The 22,304-nt window shown below is 39.6% G+C and overlaps 1 protein-coding gene across 7 annotated transcripts in view; it reads right to left on the minus strand.

The window, feature by feature from the left end:
• The window catches only part of RUNX1T1 (RUNX1 partner transcriptional co-repressor 1), a 139,937-nt gene that overhangs the window by 18,084 nt on the left and 99,549 nt on the right, over positions 1–22,304 (minus strand). For 6 of the 7 annotated variants that reach the window (XM_060610884.3, XM_060610885.3, XM_060610887.3 and 3 more), the window contains 4 exons: positions 17,751–18,001; positions 12,641–12,726; positions 11,877–12,078; positions 2,928–2,996 (listed from right to left, as the gene is read on the minus strand). In XM_060610884.3, the coding sequence (XP_060466867.1) occupies positions 2,928–2,996; positions 11,877–12,078; positions 12,641–12,726; positions 17,751–18,001 (608 nt within the window). The remainder of the gene's footprint in view (positions 1–2,927; positions 2,997–11,876; positions 12,079–12,640; positions 12,727–17,750; positions 18,002–22,304) is intronic. The other variant, XM_060610890.3, reaches the window with a different exon arrangement.

Consider the following 22,304-nt stretch of genomic DNA (forward strand, 5'->3'; position numbering starts at 1 on the left):
AGGGTCAAAGGGCATCGCGTATGCGACTTACTCTCAAATGGATGGCAAAAAATACGTATAACAGGGGAAAAAAAAAGGGAGGGAAGAAAAGAAGAAAAGAAAGATATTAAAGCCAGTACAGTAAAATAGGGGAAACTGGGTAAAAGGTATAAGGGAATTTTTTTACACTGTTTTTTTGCAACTTTTCTGCAAGTCTCAAATCATTTCAGAATAAAATGGTGCTAAATATTATATGATATACTTTCATGCACAGGATATACTTTGTGCAATTATAATTTTCTGTGAAAAAGGATGTGCTGGTTATACAACATTGAATTGAGAGCTCTGCCCCTTTGATATTTTTCAAATGCTTGAAGTTTTCTTTTATTTACTTTCTTTTGCCATAAAGGTAATGTATAATGCTTTGATTGCAAAGATACACTTTGTAGGTTTTCTTCTAAAAAAAAATTTGCCCACAGCAAATTTTAGAATCTTGGGGGGAAAAGCTTTCAAATTGTAACAAGCTGAGTGCAGATGTTACATTCTGCCCTTGGTGTTTTCATCATGCTGGATGCCTTGACACTATGAACACCACAAATGCTTTTCAAGAAGCCTATAAAGATAAATATTATAAGTAGTTATTCAAGATTTCCAGATGAAACTGCCACCTGTACTTTGGAGATTTAATATACTCCTTAATATTAGCATCCATCCATGGAAAACTATCCCCACACTGTTCTTATGCAGCAGATTAGGGATACCGCTGTGAGAAGAACACAAATTTAATCGACATCACTCCTAAGTCATATTTGAGATGGAAAACCTACGATAGAAAACAGGCACATCTAAAAAACGTTTACACGATAAAAGTATTGCTCTTTCTCTCCTCGTGAAGCCCCCACCATGTCAAGTATATCCAGAATTAGTTTCAGGAACCCACAAAACAGTGAGGAAAAATAATCGGGGACTCGGTAGATTACGACATGTTGAATTTTTTAAAAACCTGATTACGTGGAAAATATACAGTGCGGTTTTGAATCTGCTTCCACTGCTTACCACTTATGGTAGGACTTCCTTTGTGCATAGCTATTCAAGTTGACTTTCCCACAACGGTGGTCTATTCAGAAAAATCTGCTCTCACTTAATAGCAGTCAAACAAAGACTTGAGCAGATAATAGCCCAGAAAAAGAATTTGGATTACACAAGACTTTACCGTCAATTTTTCTTTATGAACGATCACGGATTTAACTTAAAGACACACAAATAAGGGAAATACAGAGAAAAGACTCTCTCCCACAACATAAAATGTCATCCTTCTGCTGTCCAAAATGGCAATTCTTTATATCTCTTAGTGGAGTAAGTTGCGCTGACAGCTTAAAAATGGGGAAGAAAAAGTGATCAGAAAGAAGATGTAGCCATTCCTTTTCCAGACAGGTGACACTCAGCACATTTTAACAGCTTGGGAGTATCCTGTGACCCACGTAGAAATCTTAGAGGTGATTCTATAAATCTAATTATACTATGCAGCTGAGCAACATATATATTTAACCTTTAAACTGAATGATCTGTCTGATTTGTATACTAGACATGCAAGAGAGTTTTCTGGTTCTCTAAGTCACGAAGCCTAGAATACTATCAGATTTGGACACTCCTTACCACTCTTACAAAAACAGGTATTTCTTTGAGAAAGCTATAAAAAGTCTTGGATAAGAGCCAAATGATCAGATTGTCAACAAGCTGCAAAAAAACTACAGACACAGCTGGGTCAAATCACAACCCAAAGAGACCCTTTCCCTTGACTATTTCTCCTTGAATAGGGTTCCTAGCCCAACACCCAGGTGATCCTTTGCAGAAGTAGTATTTTCCAGTTTCTCAAGTCAAACTATTTTAATAGTTGGGGTTATGGCAGCTCAAAGTCACAGTCTGTGTCTGTCACATCATCTTTTAACTCCTGAAACAGGCTTATGGATTTATCTCTTGAGTTGGTTTTTGCAAGGCTTTGACTCAACTTTTAGTGTTGGTGGTCCACCAAGATTCTGCCAGATCTGAACTGTGTAAAGTCAACGTGTGACCAAGAACTTGAAATCAGCCCCCAAAGGTAGAGCAGTATCTCTTAATGAAAATATGATGGTGTATATGGTGGGGAAAAACAGAAGTTAAGCAACTTTGTCATTTAAGTTAGAAAATAATTTAGCTATGGTCCTTGAATATTAATTAGAACAGATCAATTTCAGATACTGGTTGTAATCATAACACCTCAGAGTGCCTTGGGGCACACCTGGGTGGCTCAGTGGGTTAACCGTCCGACTTCGGCTCAGGTCATGATCTTGAGGTTTGTGGGTTCGAGCCCCGCATTGGGCTCTGTGCTGACAGCTCAGAGCCTGGAGCCTGCTTCGGATTCTGGGTCTCCCTCTGTCTCTGTCCCTCCCCCACTCATGCTTTGTCTCTCTCAAACAACGTGTAAACATTTAAAAAAAACTAGTCAACTAGTTTTGCTGAGATTTTCTTAACAATTTAGGAGACGTGTCAATTATATCTCAATTTTACAACATCAGGCGAAAAGACAGACGTAGGCGATTTAATTTCTAAAACACTACAAGTTTTTTTCTATTAAGAATACACTGCACATAAGCTGAGACCTCTTAGGCCAGCTTTCGGCCTGAAACCATGAAAGCACCTGAAAAACAGAGGATTATAACAGAAAGACTGCCAGACGGTCACTTACATGGCACTGGCAGCTGCTACCAAAATAAAAACGATTCCATGTTCTAATAAGGCCCGGGTGAAGAATATTAATTAGGATTTTAAAATTTTGGTTTGTGGCGGGGGGCTGTTTTGTTTTTGTTGTCGTTAGCAGGAAAGGCCCTCCTTGTCGCTCCTCACATGGCTGCATGAACAACTGTGCACAGCTGCTAGAACGCTAGACGGGTGTTTTCAACAGTTCTTACCAGCTTTCTTCCAGATCTCCTCTGGCACGTATCCAGAAGCAGGCCTGTGAAGGAATTCCCGATGCGCATCTAGGAAAAGGATGCAAAGCGGGGCGGGGGGGGCGGGGGGGGAGGAAGAAAGCACCATAAGCACGTTATGTCATTACACACAGTAGAAACCGGCCATGCCTGTTCTCTTGGCTGCTCTACAAAAACATAATTTTTAAAAGGCCGAGCATTTCACTTCTAGAAAATAAACACGAAGAGCAAGGCCGGTCATTAGAGCTCAAGGAAAACAGAAGGCCGTTGGTCTAAATGCCTTGGATGCTCAAAATTCAACAACTTCCATGATTTCATTATACACTATGATATCTGGGAGCACTGCTCCCAGAACGCTCTCAACTGTGGGGATTTTCATAGGCATACTTTATTTTGTTAAAGAATATGAATGGTGTTTGGTAGTTTTCCTTCCAAGAGTCAAACTGGTAGTTAGAAACTCAAATCTTAGGCTAATGTTAATTTTCACACAGCTCTGATTCCACCACCTTTCAGTAAATAGTGAGCCTTACTCCGTGACGAACCAGTTCTCACAATTACTTCTTAAAAATCTCGCTGAGCACGAAACATTTTCACACACATTAGATCATATGGGTTTGACGTGTGGAAGCAAGAGAGAATCATTAGAATGGATTCAGAGGTATTTGGTTAACAAAACAGAATCAGTACCTGCTTTCCAAAAAAGAAAATGACATCTCACATTAAATGAAATGTGCTTATCATACTTGGCAAATTTTAAAAGTTTGAGAAAACATAAGAAAACTGATGTAGGAATGCTAACCTCCAAAATAACATGCTCATGGAAATGGCAGGACACCTTTAATATTTTCCTATATATGCTTGAAAATACAGTGTATACAGTCTTCCATAGTTAAAACATATACTATATGTCTTCCACATTGAATTTTCCCTGAAAGCCTATGTATTTAGAGGCTTGGGGGAAGAAAAAAATCACTTCAACTTTTGTAAATATAACAATCATTCAACCCATGATAAATGTCAAGTCATTAAAAATTTCCCTACATTTATAAAAAATGTCAAGTAGCAGAATACAGAGTATAGACAACAGAAAAGCCCAATCAATTTAGCTAAGTATATATACAATTTTACATTTGAATGCCTTAAAGAGATTTGAATGTTTTGATTCCTTGTAGGGCACACAGATTTATCAGTTGACTAAAACTGAAGATTTCCCCAACTATTCTGAATTAGCAAAAGCTTATTATATCTTAATGAAGGGCATTTGGAAACCCTCTGTACTATCTCTGCAATGTTTCTTCAAATCTAAAATTATTCCAAATATATAATTTTATTTTAAGTTTTCATTATAATTTCATGATTACTTGATAATCGGATGGACTGGAATACCCTTGCATTCTCATGCACACATTGACTTCTATGAGGAAAATGATGAAAACCAAAATGCTTTTATTTAGGTAATTTTCATCCTTAAAACATCTAGATAAAACTGTTTGGAGCACACACAACTTCAAGCAAATATGATATGGCTAATTAGATTTGTCAAGATTTAACTTCCACACCACTATAACTATTTCCAAAAGAAATAAAGAAAGTGTAATCAAGTTCACATTTAGCCATACAGCACAATGAATCAGAGATGAACTTGTGGCAGCTTTTAAAGACAATTTTTGGGAACAGATTTTGGCTTAAGTATAATTTATTAGATAAGAATAGATATGTAAAGTCTGAAGAGAAACAGAAAAATCATGCCTTCTCCAAAGAAGCAAAAAAAAAAATAAAAATAAAAAAAGTGTTTTCCAATTATTGGATTAAGAAAAGATCAATACCCTTATAAAAATTATATTTTTTAATAAATGGCCAATTGTTATTACAGGGAACGGGAAAGGTAACGTTAAGTTATCCACAGGCCATGCATGAAAGATACTAATTACCGGCCCCAGAGAGCATAGGCCGAAGAGAGTTTGTTCTAGAGCCCAGTGAAGTTGAATCCCAGCTTGGCCATATATTAGGCTGGTGACATTGAGCAAGCTAGTTTCTCCAGGTCTCAGTCACCATATCTATAAAGTGGGGACGCTAATACAACATCTAGGTGCACTGCTATGGAGACTGAACGAGGTAATTCCTATTGCATGCTGGGAACCACACATCCCAAACTCTCATTAGACGTTACATGCTATTACCTTTGTTATTATTATCACTGTTATTATTATTTCGTAGGCTGCCCAGTAAGAATGGATACTTATTTCCTCATCAAGAATTAAGGTGAAAAAAAAAGCACCTTAAAATTTCTTTTTTCTCCTAGCACTTAAATCCATATAGCATGAAACTTAAAAAAGAAAACAAACAACTCTGAAGAGATTTGGATTAAGCAATATACAACAGTGATTTTTTATTCCGAGCATGTCACTTGGGGATAGAAGTTATTTACATAGTTAGTAATTCACTGTCTTCTTCCTTGTTGGAAAGTTCTCAACTTTCTTACATGATACTCTTATAAATTTTATTTAAAACTCATGAATGTTGATAGCCCCCAAATTTACTCAAAGATAATGTCCAAGGCTTAATTATGTGTCACCTTCCTAGGGGCTGTACAATAGAGATTGTGAAGGTCCATACACTTTCCATACTGGAAAGTTGTGCAGTATTTCACCTTGTCTGTATCTCCCTAAAATTCACAGTGACATATAAACTTATACTCCACCTCACCTTGACACCTGATAGAAACACCACAGCCAACCAAGCAAAAGTCCTTTTGATCCTACTCTACCTCCTTAAATAATTTCTTTTCAAAATAAGAGAAGAATCTAAAGCAGGTAAATTATTTTTATAAAATAGACAAAGATTTACATATATGTATACATATATACATACATACTTTACAATACCCTCTCCAGTTTTAAGTTACTGTGTCCTAGCTAAACATCAGGTCTACCAACCAAATGAATGATCAATACGTGTATTCCTCAGATTCTATTTTTGATACACTGATGAATACCACTGTCACTACAGAAACCAAATGACTAATAAACGTACTATCTTCTGTTGAAGTAGCAGCAATAACAGTGTCTATATAGGCAATATTGAATTTAAAAAACAAATAAATCCAGGGGTACCTGGGTGGCTCAGTCAGTTAAGCATCTGACTCTTGATTTCAGCCCAGGTCATGATCCCATTTGTGAGATCAAGCCCTGCGTCGAGCTCCATGCTGATGACAGTATGGAGCCTGCTTGGGATTCTCTCTCCCCCTCTCTCTCTGCCCCTCCCCCCACTCACACATCTTGTCTTGTTGTCTCTCGCTCTCTCTCTCAAAATAAACATTTTAAAAAACCCAAAACAAACAAACAAAACATCCTGAAGTCGCTCAATATGACAAGAGACAACTTATCTCCCAAGGCTTCCTTAGGATAGAATATTGACTGCTCTAGACAAACCTATGCAAAATACCTTATGTTTTTAAGGCCCAGATTTTAAAGAACCTAATTTTTAAACCATTAAATATTAACCACCTATAAAATACCAGTTGCTATAAAATGGATAGCTGTTGTAAAACGTAGTCACAGAAACAAAGGTAAGAGATGGCTTAAAATGTGAAATGTATACATACATAACTACTTCAAAACTGCAGAATTGTAGAAAAGCCCTACATCAGTATGGCTCGCTCTGGGAAGCAAATTGCTTGGGGGTGAGAGGAGAAGAGGAGGGGCCTCCGGAGGACAACACATCTATGCAAAGAGGAGACTGCGTCAAGGCGCGGGAGTTGTTACCAGAAACGTGGAAGAACAGAAAAAGCAATCTACAATGTATGAGATGGAAGATGCGCTACACTTACGAAAGAATGGAGACCATTGGATACTAGAAACATCAAGGGCCGCCATCAATATATATGAAGGGATGAGCTGATAGCCTTTGGAGAACCAATGGGACCTCATTTGACCCAGGACAGCAAGGCTCAAAACTTGGCAGCACCTAGGTATGGCCTTCATCCTGTAGTGGGCAGAATGAGGCTGAGATCATGATAATATCGATCACAAAAACCGTCAAAGGAAAGGACAGGTGAGGTGAGTTCGTCTTTATAAATCCTACTTATTATTTTTAAGGATAATAAATTCCAAAGCTTCAATATTGTGTCCCAGAAGCCCAAACCAAACCTAGAAGCCAGAACTACACTAGGATTTCTGTTTTTAACAATAAAAATACCCAGCGCTTGAGGAGGTAATCATCTTTCCTTGTTTTTAAAAGATGGGAATATTTAACTAATACTCCCATCTTTTTTAACCCAACACACTTAAATACAGTAGGCGCTTTCCTTAGGAGCTGAGCTGAATGGTCTTGAAATGAATTTCATGGTGTGGTTTAAAGGAATCAATATAAGTGTATAAAACACTAAACTTTTATATGCAGATATACTGTGAATAACGTGTTGTGGTTTTTGTAATCTGATGGTAAGAAAAGATGTATTTCTTTGGTTGGGAGAAAACTATTTTTCTATAGCCTTGTATTAGGAAGTAGGGCCTCAAAGGTACAACGTATTTACTGAGTCTAAAACAGAATTCCCCTTTTCTAGTTTTTCTGCTTGTTAAATAAAGCAGCTACCTAAAAACTGGAGATATCTCCAGAATGAAAAAATACCTAAGAATCTACTCTAATTTTATAATCTTGCATACGAAGCAAAAACACTATCCCACCACTATCCTTTAAAGTACTTTTTGAGATTACATGCTAGACATAATAGCAACAGCTATTACTCTACTACAGGTCGAGCACTGTATGATTTATACCTATTAACTCATCTAATACAGAAACATCCCCATTTTATAGATGAGGAAAGTGAGGCACAGAGAGTTACTTGCCAAAGGTGATGAAACTAGGAAGGAGTGGAGTAGAAGCTCGCATCCAAACAATCTGTGCTTTTAACCTTCACGCTAGATTTCCTGAGGTTTTCGACAGTAATGAGAAATTCTATAATTCGATTATATGACAATCATAAAGCTTTCTGACCAGTGGAATTTTAAAATACCAATTTCCCTACCAATCTACTTGAGACAAGGGTGGTATCAATTTGCCAAACTTGGAATTTCTGAGCGTTTTATGAATGAATAACTTGACTCTACATCTCATTTAAAAGAAACAAAAACCTCTTTCTGACATTTCCCTTTCTGGCAAGAGTTAAACCCTCACCAAAACATACATGCAGGTATTTTCAAAATTCCATACACTGTCATCACAACATTCACACATTCACAACACACACACACACACACACACACACACACACACACACACACACAGGGAAAAATGTATTCCTGTTTCAAAGATATATGTTTCAGGCTCCGACATTAGTCCATCATTAGATACTTCTCTTAACTCTAATGGTATAAAAGACTTCTTGAGAAACACAGAAGGAAGGCACACAAATACAAGATGAGCTGTAGAAAGATTCTAGAACAGTCCACAGGCAGTAAAAAGAAAGTAATTTAAAGTAAATAAAATGTCAGGAGCCAAGAGAGTGATACAAGTAGCACATTGAGAGAAAAGGGCAATGGAGACAAAGGTGGAGAAAAACAGCAGCAGAGGGATCCAGATAAACACTGAGGGAGCGCGGGAAGTGCTAACTGGCAGCTACCTACCTGCACATACAAAGGCAATTCTATTTCAGTGATTGTATCCGAAAATTCTGATGGCATTAACTCGCTCTTCAGTGAAATTCACAACGTAACAAAACTTCAGTGTACAAAGAACAAGTCATACTTTGAAAACAGAGACAACTGGGTTAAGAATTAGCTTTCTAACTTGAGTACTTGAATATTTGGAGTTTTTCCTGCAAAGTGAAGAGTTAACAACAAAAATAACACAAATCTCATCTCTAGGGGGAAAAAAAAACCCAATTATTTTGAAGAGTCCTTCAAGATATCAACCTGATTTTGACTTAAAGAGTAGAAATAACATCACGGGTTCAGTATGTACTCAATTTTTAAATTTGTTCAAGAGGCTATTCAAAATGGCCTTTATTTAATATCTGAGGGAAAAATCCCGAAATTTAATTGGTAATAGATTAATCATGCTCTCTTGCTAATCCCTCACACTGACTTAACACTATGGATGTATTTCAAAAGTGAGAACGGGAGTCAGTAAATATAACACAGCAGTCATGGAGGTTATGTTCTCTGTCCAGTCCCCTCCAAATGCAGTTTAAAAATGTTCAGAACGTTTGTGTGTGACTTAAACACTGCCAGTGTTTCCAAGCTAGGGAGGTAACCAAGGAAATATTTGGAACTAAAGATAATCTCCTATATTATCATTCTGAAGTTCTGCAGGTCTCATTTGACCTTGGAAGCAGCTGCAGAACTGAGAGAATCGGTCTAAAAGAAACATGTGTACCGTTACTGTAGGATATGGAAATCTATGAGTACGTGAAGATATAGACATATCCATAGCTCTTATCTATACACACACATATGCCACTCCACACTTTCCAGAAGCAGAAAATAGACTCATCAGCCAGTAATCTCCGCTCCTCTGTTTACACATCTATACATTCAACTCTAAAACCTAGGAGAGAACCTTAGGAAGCGCCTAATGTGAATGCCTGTGGTCCATGTTTACAAACCACCGGCTGTCTTAGAGCCACAGCCCAGCCCCACGAAACAAAACTGAAAGAGTTCAAGGCTAAGAAAGGACGCACAACGAAATAACATGCGGGATGCTTAAACTTGCACATCGTGTGGCTCTTGACAAGTTAACCTCTAAAGTTGTGATGGTTTCTTGAAAGGCAATCTAGGGTTCTGTGTCCCTAAGGGGCATGACTGTTTGTTAAAAGAAAACAGTCAGAGTCCAAACAAAGAAAGCAAATGCTTGTAGTCTTTGAATAATACCATCCACAAAAGCTTAATGTCAAAGCAACCTCGTATTACCAAAACTATGAGTTCATGAAGCATCACAGGAAATAATTTAATTTATGTACTCCTAAGAAGTTTTGAAACCAACTTTATTCTTTTAATTAGCAGGGAAACTAAACCCAGCTTCCTGGAGAATACACAATTGCATCACCCAAATGTGTATGCAATAGTGGTGACAATCGAAGGCATTCTAGATTCTGCGTGCTGAAAATAACACACGTAGGCATTAAGTCCTATCGGTTTCTGAACTTTTTCTTTTATAGTAGGCAGCAGATAATACTCGTCTTGTCAGTTCAGGGAACCGACCTGACGTGGCATCTGATACCAGGCCCCCAGCTATGGCCCTGCCTATCTTTCCAATAGACTAAAAGTTCCTCAAGGGAAGGAAAGAAGAATTTCCTTTATCTCACTGCCTAGCACAATGCCTGGCACACAATAAACATTCGAGAAGTAAGTACTGACTCAACGAATCTGTTCAATAAAGCAGGTTAAACTGAACACCTCTACTCCTAAACTTGTATTTACTTTAAGGTTCTCAATTTTTGCCTATACTGGATGTTTACAAATATCTTCCTTATTTGTCCTGAAAACGCCTATCACGATTAGCCAATTTTTTATTCATAATAAGAAAAAGAAAACCAGGATGTTTACTCAGCTTGGCTCTAAATAGTTTTATGTGGACCATCGTTGGTTCAAATTAAAGTGAAACCTATTTTCATTGCTTGCCTTAACAAAACCTAACAAATGCACATTTGTCTTTAAAACACACTTTAGAATAACGCCCAGAGGGTAAAGTAAGTGACTTGGAGTCTTTCTTACTCTAACACTTATTACGGTAATGGGCATTCAGCATTCAGCGACCAGTAGCAATCCACAAACCTAAGCACAAAGGAAACTTTACTGCCTAAGGAATAATTTTAACAAAAAAGATACTATGATCCACAGCCACTACATACAAGCTTTTAATTTTTGAGAATCAGCCATGGGCAATAAATGAGGCCAAAGTCACGAGCCTGATCAGCACGTGTATGTCATTAGTTTCGTTTGTGGCACGAACTGGACTGTGCCCTAACCTGAGTTAGCTGACAGGTATGTAGCTAAGCAAGGAGGAAGACGAAATGACAGAACACGGATCAACACACATCCATCACCACTAAGTTTACTCAGATGGAACACACGTGTCGTGGCCAGCAGTGTAAACGGTGACATCTTGTTATTAATTGTAAGGCAAAAGTTCACAGGCCACTCAAAAGTTCTCCCGGGCTCAGGATTTTTCCATGTATTTGTGACGGTATTCTATTTATAACCCCAACAATACTCACATATTAATATAAAATACGACCACATATTGAGTATCCAACTTCTAAAGCACGGCTATATAAACAGTCCTGTATAGAACTAGAATTCATGAAGAATTTACGCGAGCTTAAGTCAAGGTCAAGTCACTGGACAACAGTGCCACCTTCGTTACTAATTTGCAAGTGGCAGTGGGGAAACTACAGAACTAATAGGTGTCTCTTCCTGGTTAAGTGTTTTATTAAAATAAAAGATAGAGCTAGAAAACAAGGTTATCTCAGAGGCTGTGTCTTGAATGAAAAATCAGACACCATACGTCTCAAATACCGTGTGCAGCGGCAGAATTCAGCGCCCCGGAGGGCTTACTAGAAGCTACAGAAGCTTGGGGCCCGCTCCTTGAGATTTTGTTTTTGCAGACTGGAGACAGGGTCCAAAGAGCTGTGCTATGAAGAGGCACACGTGTGAGTGATGCAGATGACATTCTGGTCTGGCTTTGAAGCTCTGCCCTAAGCCCAACAGGACCCTGGGAAAGGAGGTTAAGTTTTGTGACCCGCTCTGTATAAGCCAATGTGCGCCCGGCTTCCTAACGGAGAGATGAGGCCTATCTGGGGATGTCAAGTGTTTATCGTCCTAGAATGCCCCGCACATCCTTTATTTTTGACAAGACAGATTAAATATGCAACCAGCATTAAGACGGTAAGCAGTGTCTGTTCAGTAGGTCCATCCAAAGAAAAGGTACCTAATGCGACTGGGTCTGGGTTGACAGGACTCTGCTGCCTTGAGTGGCTGCTGCTGCCACCGCCACCCTTTTTCAAGTCCTCGGCGTCACTGTAGCGCCGGATCCAGTAATTCAGCTCCTCCCGGTCTGCTTCCTGACATCGCCTTAGTACAGTGAGAGATCGTCGTGTTTTCTCCACCATGTCCATTATGCAGTTTAACAGCTGTGTGAGAAACGGGGCACAGGGGAAGAACACAGCAATCACCACAACGCAAGAGACTCTGGTGGGCAGCGAAACAAACTCTTTTAGGACGATGAGGGATGTGATTTTATTCCTGAAGGCTTCAGTCTAGTATCTTCAAAGGTCAGATTTGAAACGGAGACCCAACAGATGAGTAAACTCAATGGGAATGAGAGTGAAACGTGGGAGGCGTGAACATGACTCACGACAGAGATTTCAGCTGAAGGCACACAGCCAACTTCCAAATACTAATCCCATTACTGTATAAACTAAATGACCCGTTTGCGATAAAACAGGAACCCACTGATCTGGCCTTGAGGACTCCTTTCCACGACCTCACATCTCTCTTACATTAGCGGCTTTGTTATCAACGTAGAAATCAAATCCTAGATTTGATCTCAAATGTTCCCACTCATTAGGTTTCTCAAGGATAGCACTAAACACAATACCCTCAAAGCATCTCCAACATTTCTATTTTATCATAGAACCCCACTCCAATTCTTTTCAAGACATATTTTAACCTAAATGATTACCGACATCTTACATGGTCAAGATGTTTCCATTCCTCTGCCCATTCTCTGTCTGTTAGTCTGTGATCAATCATTTCTTCTTGACGTGTGCCATGCAACCCTATGAATGTACAGAAGAAGGCTGAATCACCCTAAAGCATTCGGGACATAATCCATATGCACACAGGCACTTAGCAAAGACTAAACTAAATGATGTGAAAATACATTCGATTCTGGATGGAGACACAAGTCATACTCAGATTCACAATTACCGAACGGGCTCTTCATTGAGTGATAAAATGCTAAAACTAAAAGGAATTTTAGAGGTCATCTGGTCAGAACGCTTTCCTTTACATATGAAGAGATGCGGAGTAAAGGGACACCGTGCGCTGAGTCCATTATCCATAGAATGTTCCCAAAGTGAAAAATAAATATATCCTCTTAACAAATACAAGAAACCACAAGCGGACATTAAGTGGTTTCAAAGTGTAGCTTTCTAGCATTAAAAATAAAGACAGCACAAATCACTCTACGTGGACAGGGTTATGCTTTCTTAAAACAAGCATGGTAAAATTTCTCCGCATTTCAGCATGGGTAAAGGAACACAATCCTGTTGCGTAGACCTCCATGATGAAATTGGGCTGGCACAAGGTGAAAGCAACGTATACTCACTCAATTTACCAAAACATTAACAAAAAGAAATAAATTGGACATCCTTTATGAAAAAATTCAACACACCAGACATAAGTTTGGACAAATGTCTCGCATCCAAGCCAAGAAGCTGAAAATCCCAATTTGTAATCTCTAGCGGTAAGTATTAATGCTCTTTAACATCAGAGTTAAGGTACAGCCCAAACACGTAACCTGGAAATGTGCACCAAGTGAGTAACGACGGCAGTGAACATGAGCAATCAGGTAGGAGGCTCATCAAAACGGAAAATAAATGTGTCTCACTGAGAGAACGGGGTGGAAGGCTGTGATCAGAGACCCCCGGAAACATGTTGCTCCTCCTACAAATCCATCATGGATGAAACAGCTTATTGTCCACTACAAAGGAAAGGCATTGGACTATGGCAATGTTTTCCATTTTAAATGATTCAAACTCCTTTTGGGTCAGCACTTCGCACACTGTTACTCTGAATAGCAGATTAAGTGTAGTGTGGTTTTGTCTTCTGGGCATCCAGGCTCCTTCTCAAGAGGACATTGTGTAGGAGTTAAAGGACAGTAAGAGTTAGGAGATGTTACACTTTATTTTCTGTGGAATCAGAGAGGTTAGAAGTCCCCTCTTTTACCTGATTTAGAGAAATAAAGAGGATGAGTCACATGACTCTTTTTCAGCCAACCATGAAATGCGATTTAATTTATAGCTAATAGAAGTGAACAAATGCAGGATAGTGCTTTCTCCAATTAAATAAAGATCTAAATATAAAACACTTCACACCATCCTTGTCTAATTAGAGCATGTTCGGAGATTCATTTTTAAAGTTAAAATTGTCAATGCCACCTATTGGTAAAAAAGTAACATTGCAAATATGTGTTAATTTGCGTAATAGAAAAGACACTGGGGGAAATAATATTTAGTTATTACTCTGTTTGTTGTGACTATTTCAAGTTGAAATGTTTGCAAATATGTAATTTTTGTTGACTTATTTGTTGCTTGTGTTTCAGGGGGAAAAAAAAAAACACTACCGTTGAATGAGTCATCACGGAAAACAACCAGAGAGTGATGAAGATATAAATATGGCATCGACTTTCACAATGGAAGCATCTTACTATTTGCTTTTAAGGACCAAGAACTCCAGAGGTCTCAAAAGTTTCAAAAATTCAAGGGTGCTCGGGTGGCTCAGTTGCTTTAATGGCTAACTTAGGCTCACGTCATGATCTCATGGTTCATGAGTTCAAGCCCTGCACTGGACTCATTGCTGTCAGTGAAGAGCCCACTTTGGATCCTCTGTCCCCTTCTCTCTCTCTCTCTGCCCCTCCCCCACTTGTGCTTGCTCTCTCTCTCTCTCTCTCTCAAAAAAATAAACATTTAAAATTTTTTTTCAAAAATTCAGCAGATCTAAACCAGTGAGGATACAAGCTCTAACACCTGGAATAATATTAATGAGCAACAAGATGTCTGTGGCTAATGAGATTCCAACATTTGTAGCATACTGCTAAGCTTCATCTCATTAAAAAAAAAAATGTACAGGGGTGCCTGGGTGGCTCAGTCGGCTGGGTGTCCGACTTCAGCTCAGGTCACGATCTCACGGTTTTTGAGTTCGAGCTCCGTGTCAGGCTCTGTGCTGATTGCTTGGAGCCTGGAGCCTGGAGCCTGGAGCCTGCTTCAGATTCTGTGTCTCCCTCTTTCTCTGCTCCTCCCCTGCTTGCACTGTCTCTTTCTCAAAAATAAATAAAGGTTGAAAAAAAATTAGCAACAACAACAAAAAAAACGTACATTAGAAACATGTTGGACCCCAAGTACTTGGTGAGAAAATGTATCATTTGCTGCTTCTGAACTCTGAAGGTCATTTGTTAGGTAGAATCAAATCTTTAAAAAGGAAAAACTAAGACAACTCAAAATTTTACATTTATTAATTTCTCTATTTCAGATACTTAAATATTCATTACCGCACTTTTTATTTCTATTCATAATACCAGAGGGATATACTATGGGAAAATAGCTCATAATCATTAAAGAACACATGTTCATTTGTGGGCAATTTAACAATAGTGTTGAATTCTAACTGGTTCGTATAGTTCAGAAGATTTTAGCTAACTAGACTAAAACTCGAAGTTTACTTATAAACTAATGTTGCTTATAAAGGTATTTTATTAATTAAAAGATTCTAGTGAGTGTATGTCTCTACATAACAGGCATTTATAAGTCATACCAGACCAAGTATACTTTTATGACAATTTTTATATTCTCAAAATGGCAGCCTAATGTAACACCACAATGTGTTACTCGTACATCAAGATTTTATTTTACATTAACACACACTAAACTCTGCCAGACTTTAGGGATGGTTAAGTAGTTGCACATATTTATAGAGATTAGCACTATTAGCTTCATAAGCTAATATAATTAAAAGGTAAGGAATGTGGTCTGAAGAAAAATCACATAAAACCAGTGGGTACAGATAGAATTCATAAAGGAATATTTTACATTACTAGATGAAAACATAATCATTGCACATAAGCATAATTACTTCCGTGCTGATTACTTTATAGTGCACTGGAACTAATATTTTATAAAATAGCATTTGCTGCCGCCTAAAAAAGAGGCCATTCCTTAACACCTACAAGAGTGGATATCTTGAACTGTCTCACAATGAACGGGGGACTCCACTTCTATTTAAAAATGAGCAATTATGGCTTGGGGGCAGGAAGCCCTAAGTAAATGACAGGGCCTTTGCTTAGAAGGAGGTTGTTACCACATTTGATTTGCGGGTCAAAATGTTGATCCAGATTGAGAAATAACATAACCATTTTTGAGAGCTCTTCAGAAATGGTACCTGAGAGAACACTAGACAGGTTGGCTTTTACGGAAGCACAAATTGTATGCTTAGCCATTTGCCTAACACGCTATGTAAATGTAGAAATGACCGTTGTGGGGCAACAGAACTACTGGTTTACTATCTCACAACCGGGGCCTCAACTGCCCCTCTTGTCACCCTCACCACCCCCCCCCCCCCACCTTTCTGCTTTCTGAACATTTGGAGGGTTAAGTTTTGTAGAAAGCCAAAAGACCCCGATGTGGCAGCCCTGCCCATTAGCAGCCTAGTGAGAAACTGAACATAAACTGTTGCTCATCACGCCATCTCTGTGGCTAAAAACTCTGCCTCTGCTATTCGAGCAGCAGACAACTGGCTGGTTGTGTTTCCCAGCAGACAACTGGCTGGCTGTGTTTCCCTAAGTTCCGCACCCTCAGCTCTGTGTTCTGGTTTCCCACTTAGACGTCACCCCTTGCTGTTTTCTCTATCCTGTCCACCGGGTCTACCACGTCAGGAAAGTTCATCAACAATCAGCTGACTGAAGAAGTCCTGCTGGCATGTGGTGACTTGGCTGACACAGGAGATGGAAAAGGGAGAAATGATCGACTGTTGCTCTCAGTTTACAAGTAGCTCAATTCGTCAAAATGAGAATTACAAGAGCCCAGGAACAGGGCTCTGGCGCCGTGTGTCAAATCTTACCTTGTTCATCTTCCCTCTTATTTGTCATGGCGGACACTTGCTCTTTAGAAGGTAATGTCTCCTAAACGCTTCGCTTCAGTAGCTTTATGTAAAGAAGGAATGAACCCAGGCGGATGGAACACATATTTACCCAAACTCATTCTTTCTCTGGTACTTTGATCTATGACACAAAACTGTCAATACTAAATTCAATCACTGTCACTTTCAGGTGAAAAGAGTACCACATCATTCCTCAAAGAACACCTGTTGATTTAAGCCAGAGACATCATGCCATGTCATATTTTTCAAATACAGAATATCACACAGACTGGGAAAAGTAAACTGAACTCTGAGACTATCTGAAATAAAAGTACAATGAGAGGAAAAAAAAATATTTTAACATTAAAAAAATGTATCTATGGCAGACAGGCTGCATACGAAATCTCTAATGTTAAACTAAAAATTCACTTTGCATTTGTTGAGGACTTAATTGAAAAAAAAATTTTTTTAATGTTTATTTTTGAGAGACAGAAAGAGAGACAGAGCATGAGCGGGGGAGAGGCAGAGAGAGAGGGAGACACAGAATCTGAAGCAGGCTCCGGGCTCTGAGCTGTCAGCACAGCGCCCAACGCAGGGCTCGAACCCACAGACTGCGAGATCGTGACCTGAGCCGAAGTCGACACTTAAGTGACTGAGCCACCCAGGCGCCCCTATTATTAATGTAGATGCCCCCTTCCAAAAAAAAAAAAAAAAAAAAAAAAAAGTTAGCCTGCTGCCATGAAGACTGTAAGTAACTGAGAGAGAAAGCACAGCTGTTAAAGAACATATTAATACTAGCCAAGTGTTCTCATAAAGGAGACAATAAAAAGAAAGGAAGGAGAATTTTTACCCCTATCACAGATTTCAAGCCTCAAGTTCAGTTGAGAAGTAATGAGTGAGTCTTTACGCCTCCAATCCCATAAGAAGTGAACAGATCCTTCAGTCTTACCCATAGGTCTGTTTCTGTCCCTGAGGTCCCTGTGGCTGGGGTGTCGATAGGAGTCCCTGTAGTGGTGGGCAATGGCCATATCATCCAAACGGTAATGCTGAGGTGGAGGTGGGGTGGGGTGAGGCAGGCCATTGGGCTGGTAGGACAAGCCGTTATTTGGACTGTACCGCTGGCCTGGGCTAATAGTGCATGGTCGCTTGCTTGGATGTTCTGAGTGCAAAGGCTCTCTGTCAAAGCCATTTTCTTTGGTTCTAAAGGGGGAAGAAAAGAGTTGCGTCATGTTACTCAAAAGCCAGCATAGTTCAGATACTCACATTTGAACTTATAATATAAACAGAATGCTTCTTTATTGGCCAGAAACTTTCTAAAACTCAGCTTCCCAGAAGACCTATGGGAATTCACTGAAACCCATACTGAGGCCTAAAGAATCACAAGACTGCACACATGAGAAAATGAGTCCACTCCTCAAGTTAGCAAATATCTTTTCAGTTGAAACTCAGCTGGCTGGGTCACAAGTAAGAGGAATCCCAACCTCCCTCTATGGTTAACACTTTCATTCAAAAATGAGTACCTGATTTCAAACAAATTACCCTAAAACTGAACTATCTTCGATGAAGATTCATCAAGGTAGTGTGGCATCACTCTCTTGATGAATTCTTAAGGGGAGTCTGTTCCATTTATCCAACTTGGCATCTGACTTTCATGTCAGAACATCTAAGAGCTGTGTTGCCCAATACCATAGCTACATGCAGCTGTCTAAATTTCACTGGAAGCTAACTGAAATTAAGCTTAAAATTCAGTCCTTCATTAGCAGTAGCCACATTTCGGGTACTCAATCACCACCTCTGGCAACGGTATCGGACTGCACAGATACAGAACATTTCCATCATCCCAGAAAGTTCTACTGCAAAGGGCTGACCCAACTGAACTAAAACAGCAAAGCCATGCCATGTCTGGGAGTCTGACATTGCCTTTGTCACCGAGATCATTCATCAGCAGTCATAAACAGCCACCTGGAAGTAAGCCCCCCCTTAAAGCAGAGGAAGCTCGCCCAGAGAGCTTATGTGACCTGTCATCAGGTCTCAGGGCAAGATGGGCACACCCTGACTGTACTTCGTGATGTGATACGCAGAGCTTTGAACTTGGCTTTCAGAAGGAATACAGTCTACCAATGAGCCCTGATAACTAATCACTGCTCCTCGAGTCTCAAACAGAAATAGGGCTAAAGAAATATTTGGGGGCTGTATATATCTCTATTCTTAGAGACCCACTCAGTATATCCAGTAAGATAAGAATGATCCACATCCAACACTGACTGAAATCACAGCTCCTAAATTAATTGTTTCCTTGGTGTTTGGCTCTCCCCACAAGACCAGTACTCTGTCCTTAGGCCAGTGATAACACCTATTTTCCCAGGGAAATTTCCCCACGACAATTCTACCAAGTCACAGTAACTGTAGATTTCCACATGCCTTTTGGTTTTAGGTGGGTGACAATAGCATAGAGACCTTTTAAGACACTTTTCTTGGTTTCCTACTATCCAGGATACTCTGTCTGATGATACCAGAAGGATCTGCGTGGAAACTAACTCAACAACAGAGATGCAGAGATTAGAGCAGTAAGATTCTATCATGAACCATCCTGTATGTCCCTTTAGGGTAGAGCCTTGGTGACAGTTTATACACACCGGTTGAGGAAGATGGAGGAGTTAGAGACAGAAGGCCCAAGCACACAGAGAACTGAAACTCTGCAGGGTTCAATGTGAAATGAATATATGCCCACTGCATGCCGAATAAAGATGCACCGTTCTAGAGACAGGAGTCTGGGCAACGTTGGAAATGACAGCAGGGCATGGTCCTCGTGAGAGTGGCAGCCAGAAGTCTTAATGCCGCCCCATCAGAGCATGTGTCTGAAACACACTGACTCCATACATACCGATCATCGATAACAGACTAAAATGCCCAACGTATCTCAGACATTAGCTAAATGCACTGCTTTAAAATAATTTTCAAAAGTGAAAGGGAACATTCTAGCTATCAATTTATCTTCTCAGAATATATTCATGTCATTCGAATCTGTATTTTCATATCCTCTACATTTCTGAATAACACACTTCAACATTCAATGTGCATGACCAGCATAAATCAGTTGGAAAATACTGAAGACTATTAGTAGCTACGAACATAATGCTAACACAGCACCTACCTTACCGGCAGGGTGGTGTAGTGGAAAGAGCACTGGACTGGGAATCAAGAGACCTGAGATCTAGTCCTGGCTCTTCCACGACTAGCTGTGTGACCTTGGGCAAGCCACTTAACCTCTCTGGACCTCAGTTTGCTCATCTGTAAAATGAAAGGGTTGGACTAGATCAGTGGTTTTCAAACTGTGCCACCTGAGGTGCTTTTAAGGGATTCTGCAGGTAATGAAGAACTTTTCCCCCAAACAATCAAGATTTCAAGGGCCAGAGGAAACCCCTTATTCTTTTCTGTTTTACCAGTTGGGGTTCCACCTAAGGTTCCATTTTAAAGGAAAAAGTCTGCTGCTAATATCAAGTTTGAAAACCACTGGACTAGATGATTTCTGAGGTCCTTGCTAGCTTGAAAATCCTGCGATTCAATTATTCTGTTTACATCTACAGGTCACTTATGCCATCAGGGTCATGATCAAAACACACAGGGCTAATGGTCCTCTGGCCCGACGGTGTCAAAGTCAACCACATTAGCCGACAGAGAACTTCTCTGTTCTTTGCTTTGGACAATTTATAAATATTTGTAGCTGATTTTTGGCGCAAAAATAAAAACTATCCTCTAAATACCTTGTAGCAGCCCCTGTCGAATTTCTAAATACACAAATATCTCTGACTCAGCTGTCAAACCACACAACGTACTGGTTTTGTCTCTCCTGGTTCAATGATAACAGCAACACACAACACTGGAAGAATTCTTATAATTTTCCAAGTGGTTGGATATGTTATGTACTTGAACCCTCAGATCAGCTGTCTAATCAGTGCTGTTACTTCGATGACCTATTATTATGAAAAACGAAGCTTTTCCCCCCTAAACATTAGTTTCTACATTAGTAGAATAGATACATTAGTATCTAAGAAGCAGGGCTAGGTCCTGAGTCTATCCTATCATTTCTATCAGGTCCCTGCTGTCCTATCCTGGGTCCCAGGACTCTGCTAGCCTATTGAAACAATAAAGCTCATCACCTCACAAAGTTAGCTATATTTTACCAGCAAAGCATTAAAACATTCACGGCTCATAGAAACAAAGCTATGAAGAAGTCTCCCTGGTGCTTCCACAAATCACCATGTCCAGTTACAAGGGCAACCCTATTCAAAGGATGTATGTCCAGAAAGGTAACTAAAACATCTGAAGCACTATTTGCCATCTTCTTAGAAATGCCTACAACTGTCTCCACCTCATTTGCTTGAGCAAATTCCAAATTAGCCCTTTATATGTTGCCCTTTCAAAGCGTATAGGGCTGAACTAACAAACTGTCCCATCGCTTTTCATTGTCTCATCCCAGCATACTCTTGAAATAACTCAAATTCGAGTGGGAAGTCTGTCACGTCTCAGAGATTTCCAGGAGGCATTTTTCTTGTTTGTTTGTTTTTTAAATCAGCCTGAGAATATTCCATCTCCCCAGCAGAAATTCTCCTGAACATAACCCAACTACTTTAACATTTAGATCCCAATCATTCCTCTCTCAAGAGTCTGATGACCCTAAGAACAGAGGGCCATTCAGGACTCAGCTGTGTGACCTTGGGAAAGTTAACATTCTGGCTTCAGTTTCCTGTCCAATAAAATGGGACCAAAGGCAAACAATATGTGTTAAAACACACACACACACACACACACACACACACACACACACACACACACACCCCAAAACTTAAGAGGTGACCGAATTTACATTTTACCGCATCTCAGGCTGTGTTTTCCCCCCAGCTCCTCAGTAATAAAGGCTGTGAACCATTTTAGAAAAAAACAACAACAACAACACATTTTTAAAACATTTTCCTCTACATAAAGTATTTCAAAACTTATGATTGACTAGTGTGAGCTGATAATCCCTATTTATATAGAACAATGTAACATTCAAGGAAATGAGGGAAATGGAAAAAGTTATTATAAAATCATGACAGACAGAATGAGAGGACCAATCTCCTACATGACTCGAACAGGCATTTTTTTTTCCTCAAAAAAAAAAAATGTGGCGGAAAATATCACTATGAAGATTGCCGTTCTAGAGAGATGCAAATCTGGACAGCATAATAGGCGACAGAATGGCAAGGAAAACAACTTACAAATTCTAACCTCAGTGCTATTGCAAATCAATATCTGTGCTGGGTCCTCACGTTGAGTTACCGCAGGTATTTCAAACAGGACGTGTCCAAACTGACCTCATCCTTCTCTGGTACCTCCTGTGCTGGTCAATTTTGCCACCTTCTACCTAGTCGCCCAAGCAGAAACTTGGAAGTCATGCTACAACTTTCCTCTCCTAATCAAGTGCAGCCAAGGGCTTGACTCCCTGGCACAGACCCCCCTG

This window comes from Panthera onca, chromosome F2 (assembly GCF_046562875.1).
Source record: "Panthera onca isolate mPanOnc1 chromosome F2, mPanOnc1 haplotype 2, whole genome shotgun sequence".
Classification (NCBI taxonomy): Eukaryota; Metazoa; Chordata; class Mammalia; order Carnivora; family Felidae; genus Panthera; species Panthera onca.